This window comes from Argiope bruennichi, chromosome 4 (assembly GCF_947563725.1).
Source record: "Argiope bruennichi chromosome 4, qqArgBrue1.1, whole genome shotgun sequence".
Taxonomy (NCBI): Eukaryota; Metazoa; Arthropoda; class Arachnida; order Araneae; family Araneidae; genus Argiope; species Argiope bruennichi.
The window spans coordinates 62035772-62042329 of NC_079154.1; the positions used below are offsets into that span (position 1 = coordinate 62035772).

Sequence of the window (6558 nt, forward strand, 5' to 3'; positions counted from 1 at the left end):
ATGACGTAGTATCTACACGGAAGCCTTTCTGATAAAACGTCTTCATAATTTCTCTTAGATAAGATTATTTTCACTTGAATCCTGATGAGTATCTTTTGATAATAAGATAATGATTCACGTGAAAGAAAATAAACTCTAAAAAATTCAGAAAAACGCAATTTGAATGTTAACTAAACACTTTAGATTCTATATAATTAACAACTTGTTTTATAATGAGAGTAATCAATTAAAATTTTATTTTTCAAGTGAGCCTTACTTTGTAGAGTTATTTTTGAAAAAAAAAAGATTGAAAAATTATAGTTCAATGAGTTTCTTCTATTAAAAAATTATTACTTAAATGGGAATCAAGTCAAAGAATTTGATGGCATTTTCAATAAAAGCAGTTATTTGGGGTTTCATGTTTTAATTAATTAGGGATAAGAATTTGATGGCATATTTATCAAAATGAATGTATTTTTTAGAACTATTGTTTAGATGAAAGTCAAAACAAACCTTTCGGTGTCACGTTTGATTAGAAAGGAAAGGAAATTTTCAGCAAATGTGTGCGAGCGTGGGAGTATGTCAATGTGTGTTTGTGTGTATTCGTATGAAAATCTATAACTCAAAATCTCAACAAATTGGGATTTTAAAAAATTGTCGTCTGGTGTTTTTTTTTTTCACGAAAATTATCTATTTATTCTAAAATATGAACCCAACACATGAAAAGAAAGATTTATTCTATAGTCTGTAAGTCAAAGTTTTAATCTTTTTAAAGATTTTCTTGCCACTTTGATTAATTGTAATGACATAATAAAAACCTTTAAGCCTCTTTTTTCCTCCGTTTACTTTCAACTACTAATAAATAATTTTGTTTTACATTTTTTGACATACTAATTCACTAATTCCTTTACAACTGATAATCAAATTGAGACTTATGCATACTGCAAAAACAAATTTCGAAGCAAATGTCACCTAATAAGGCTCTTTTAATCTTCAAATCGTTCTCACGAGTGGAGCTACAAAAGGTGTAAAACGCTTACTTTAATAGTGTATGACAAATTTAGGCTTAGGTCAACAATTTCTTTTTTGAGTGTTCTTAGAGTATAAATAGAAGGAAATGCAAACTTCTGGTATGATTTATAACAAATTATCTGTGATAAACCAACTCTACAATGCTTTATCAGGTAATATTCTTTATTCTTATATAAACTTATTAATTTGGTTTGCAAATAATGTACCATTTATAAAAAAATTTTTTAATACTGACTGAAAAAATCATACCTTTAATGTAAGTATTTCTGAAACAGCTGCAAAAAGTCCCAAAAAATGCTGATTTGTGCTGTGTATGGCAGCGTCTTAGCTATTAACAATTCTCTTTGGATGATCGGTACTTTCTCTATCAATACTGGATTTAATTAGTTTCATTTAAATCTTTTAAAAATAATTCTATATTTATAGTTCCCTTAATAACGTAATTTTAAAATTCAAACTAAGACAATCAATTAATCTATATTTTTAGTGACTTTGATTACAGAAAGGGTGTTAATAGGCACGTCATAACATTAAAATGACGCGACTTACTTTACATCGAATCGCATGCTAGCTGAATTGAAACATGCCAATAAAGCGAATTAAATTTCAGAAAGCATATGCTTTAATCCTGTTGGATATATTTCATATTATAATTACTTAAATAATATGCATTTCGTACTGCTTACTTGTTTTTTCAATACATTGTGAATTTGTATACGAAAAAAAATCGATCTCGAAATTTTAATAAATTTCCATATTTTATATGCGTTTGAGTGCAAAAATCACATCATTCTGAAAAGCTCAGTTTCTCTGCTTTTGAAAAGGATAATTCAAAAAATTGTCTTTCTAAAAAGTCTCATACATTTCTCTCTAATTTTCTACGTAATATTACAAAGCCGGAAATGCATCATATTGTGTCAAATTATTCGAGATTAGGTTGAGATAGACACGCCCTTTTTTCATTTTTACTTTTCTACGTTACCTCGGTCTTTGATTTTAAGGCAATGGAAATCTGACTACTCGTATCAGTTCTAGACTTATACAAGATCTGCAATTTTCATGCAAGAGAATAAAACCTTTATCAGGGAATGTACAAGAAATTTGGACGAGACTGCTGTAGATTTTGGCTATTCGACTATTATTTTTAATAATAATGTAACGCGATGACGTTTCTTTCAGGAAATCTACTTTGGAGACAAATATAAGCGAAATAAATAGATATAGGAAAAATAAACAATTACAGATATTAATATCCTGCAAATTCGGTCATTAGTTTGCAACGAGATATATCTTTCATCTTATAAACATTAAGCTCTACGCATCGTACTTTCACACTTGCCTTCCAGTATCCATGTTGCCGTTTTCGTTTTATACATTTTCTAAGATATGTGTTGCACATAATTCTATTCGTCTTACATAATGTGTGGAAATGCATGATTGTCTTCATACCTTAAATAGTTTCGTTGCATAAAATGATAAAATGTCCCGAATATTGAATTTCTCTTTTGTGTTTCAGGTTTTTCTTTTGTCTGTTTTAGCCGTAGCTGCATTTGCAAGTCTTCATGATGCTGTAAGTTTGCCTAATTTCAAAAAGCTTTTTTTCCGCTTACATTCAAAAGTAAAAGTTTTCAGCATTCGATTATTAAAAGAAGTATGGATTACTTTTCTTTCATTAGACAATGTGTGTATTTTTTTTTAACTTTTTTTTTCCGCCGACATTCTGGCATAGGGATAGCGCGTCTTCCCCGTGATCTGAATGTCCCGGGTTCTAATCCCAGTTCGGGCACGGTTGTTGTTCTGTCTGTGAGGTGTGCGAATGTGTCGCCCTGTACAAAGAGGATGTGCAAGTGAATGTGACGCATGGAGTAGTTAAGTCGTACTCTTGGCCCTAGATGGCACTGCTGAAAAAACAAAAGATGCTCCCTCGGCTTAAATCGCTGACAGATCTGTCAGCGGGCTTTTAAAGTGCCATAAGTAACAACAATTTTTTCTTTCATTAGAAATTTTCTTTTTCCATTTTAAATATTGAAAATATTTTATTTGAAATTCATTTACTTCAAACAGAATACTTTAAGTAAGTAATTATAATCAAAAATACTACAATGGAATGAAAATAATTTTATTATCAACGTTTTTTACAAAAAATAAATTACAATGTTTATTAGAAGGATTATTTTTCAGGACTGTTTATACGAAGGATCAATAATTAATCAAATTTTAAGAAATAACAGCCTAATTTATAAATTAATTTAATATAAAATAATTTTTTTAGGGAAAAATATGCAATAGAGTACCATACTTTTGCCATTTTAATTGCTTTGTCCTTTATCATTCAAAAATATTGTATAATTTTTTCATTTACACGTCCAAAATTACATTTAATTTCATTACTACATTAGAATGAATAATATATTTAAATAAAAGTCTTACTTAATTCTTATGTTTTTGACTTGACTATTCATTACTTGACACATTCATCTCTAGAAATAAGTTGACTTTTTGATTGAATTAAGAATCAATAGAATACTTTGGTGTTGAAAGATTGTGTGCTATTTTTGTATTAAATTATAGAATCCTAAAAGGATTTCATTTCAACTTATAAGTTCATTGCCCTTGGGACGCACGATCATGACAATTGAGAAGTTAAATATTTAAAAGGATTCATAGGAACATAAATCATTTTCTGAATAAAAACGGAATTTGCAGATAAAACTATCTCCTAACAAATTATAATTTCTTGTAGCCTGTCCACCATGCTCCCCAACCTTACAAGTTCGGATACAGCGTGAAGGACAAGCATGGTGAACAACATCGTGAAGAAGTCGGCGACGGCAAGAACGTGAAGGGAAGCTACGGATTCACCGATGACAGAGGAGTGCACCGACAAGTCAACTACGTTGCTGATCATGCGGGGTTTCGAGCAGAAATCAAGACCAACGAACCTGGAACAGCCAATCAGAACCCAGCAGCCGTCCATATGATCTCCGATGCTTCCTACAGCAATGGCAGATATGCCGGAATGGAATCCGGGATTGGAGGTGCAGGGAACAGATATTCAAATTTTTGAGCAGCCGGATACAAAAATGGTTATGTACGTCTTGGCGGATATGGGGGTCTCCGTTGTGGTGGAAATTGTGTCAGTGATGGATTCTTCGGTAGCTTAGAATATGTTGAATATTGTTGTTAGTTCACTTTCTAACTGGTTTGGTTGTATCAATGTACAAATAAATGTTTATTTAAAAATGCTTTTCTTTTTGTTTCTAGAGATAATAAAAATTTAGTTAAGATTTATTATATAAGTTGGGTGAATAGTTTTAGTTGATTTCACTAGCAAAACAATGCATTTTTTTTTTCTCGTGTGCATAAAATATCGGATGTAAATTAGATGGAATACATACTGATTTAGCAATTTAACTCTTTTTAGATTTGATAAGTATCTTCAAAGTTTTTTTATTGGAAAAGACAAATTAATGAATTCTCTCAGACTAACCAATAATAAGCATTTAATTGTAAAATAAAGATTTAGTGTCTTACTATCATACGATTGAATATTTAACAGTTCCATTTTTCTTTTAAAATATATTCGTTGATGTCTATTTTGAGATTGCATATCTTAAAATAATGCAGAAATTCTGAAACATAAAATGATCCAAAAAAATGTACATTCGTGTTTCAGATGAAGAATTGGTTGTCTTTTGTAATGCGAGAATATAAACCACAAAAATCTACTACGGGTACTGGCATGCGTCTTGCTCATAATATGATCATATATTCTATTTATAGAACGATGGCAAGCAAAAAATTAGATTAGATTACTAAATCTGGCATTTGTGTGTGTAAATTATTTTATAACTCTAGTCCCTAATATTTTTTCAATATATTATTCGAAATATCATGTAATCTTGTAAACATTTGTTTCAAAATTTATTACCAGGTGGCATCAATCGTACAGAAGCAAAATTATTTAAATAAAAATGATTAATTAAAAACTGAGTTCTAAAAATACTAAAATGTTTTTATATAATGTTCTGGTATAAGAACTTACAATTTCAAAAAATTTCAGAACTTTAATATCTAGGAAGGGATTATAAATTTCATTACAAAATGCGGAGAAAGAATTTAAGTTAAATACAATTATATATTGAAAGAGCACAAAAAGAAAAACAGTGCGCTAAACTTAAGTATTTCAGCTTATCCTGGATGCTGTGGCAAGGTAGAACTATTTGTTTATGTACATGTTAATTCTATATTAAATGTAGTTTGCATTAAAAAAAAAACTCCACAACATTTTTAAACAAAATTTATTATTAAGCATTAATGATATTTATTTTGCTCAAAATCCCATCAATTGAAAATAATTAACTCTTTTAATGAAAAGATACCAAACTTTTTAAACATTTTATTCTTACTACATATCTATATTCCTTGACATACAATTTTATACTAAAATAAATGCTTTTACATCTAATAAACACATTAGCGATAAACAATTGCAAGACTATTCGAAAGTGTCATTTTTAATGTATTTTATTTACTTTCTAAAATCGCATTAACTTGTGAAATAAATAGTTCCACCACATTTAGCTTTATCGTTTTAACATCTTAATAATCCTCCTAATCTCATTGTATCTCATAAAGCAAAGAAATCAACGGTGCATTTCAAAATAGCTACATCGATTTTAAAAACAAATGTCACATTAGAAAGTGGTTATGTTCGTTTAATGTCCGAGTTGCAATTCGAAGTGGAATTTGGCATACCTGCGGAACGATTACTTCAATCATGCGTGAAATATTTAAAAGTAAAAGTCAAGATCAAATACTCTATTTTCAGTTTTTATACTCTTAAATATAAATAGAAACATTTTCAATGTTTGAATACCATTTTAATAAATCATTTTTATAATGATTTCTCAATTATTGTTTTTATTTGTCTAAACTCTTTCTTCTATTTACTTATCAAATATTGTAAATGTAAATTTGGTTATTTTAAAAACACAAATTGAAAATGATATATTTTAAACGCTCACAATTTCTGTATTGAATAAATACTGAAGAATCGTAACTTCATAATAATTTCCATAATTATACATTGCAAAATTACGATACTTTATCGTAATAATGCAATTACGATTAAGTAATGCAATTACGATTAATCCTTTGGTGACCAGCCAGTTCACCAATCTTAACGCTCGTTAAAATTTTAATAATTAAATATTTTATGTAATTCCTACTTTAATAGCTTCTTCATCAAAATTTTTTTAACTTAAAATATTGATAGTCATATAATTCAATCATAATAAAGGCCGTTTGTCATAACAGAATATGTATCTCTCTCATTTTCTGTTGGCTCTCGTAGAATATATGCTTTAAATTAAAGTGGAAATGATAAATCTGTAATAAATATAATAATATTTTTTACTGAAACAAAGCATTTTTTTAAATAATATTATTACTGAAAACAGAGTCACTGAGCATTTAAACCTTATGGACACTAAAAAATACCTTTCTTAATTTATGTAATATCTAAAGAATTTGTCAATAAAATTT

General features: G+C 28.7%; 1 protein-coding gene across 1 annotated transcript; it reads left to right on the forward strand.

Annotated features, from left to right (window-relative positions):
• The first annotated feature begins 1151 nt into the window (after window positions 1-1151).
• LOC129966303 (cuticle protein 10.9-like) lies at window positions 1152-4078 on the forward strand. Its single transcript, XM_056080722.1, has 3 exons — window positions 1152-1163; window positions 2528-2581; window positions 3755-4078. Exons 1-3 carry the CDS (start codon window positions 1152-1154, stop codon window positions 4076-4078), a joined length of 390 nt encoding a protein of 129 aa, XP_055936697.1.
• Window positions 4079-6558: the final 2480 nt, after the last annotated feature.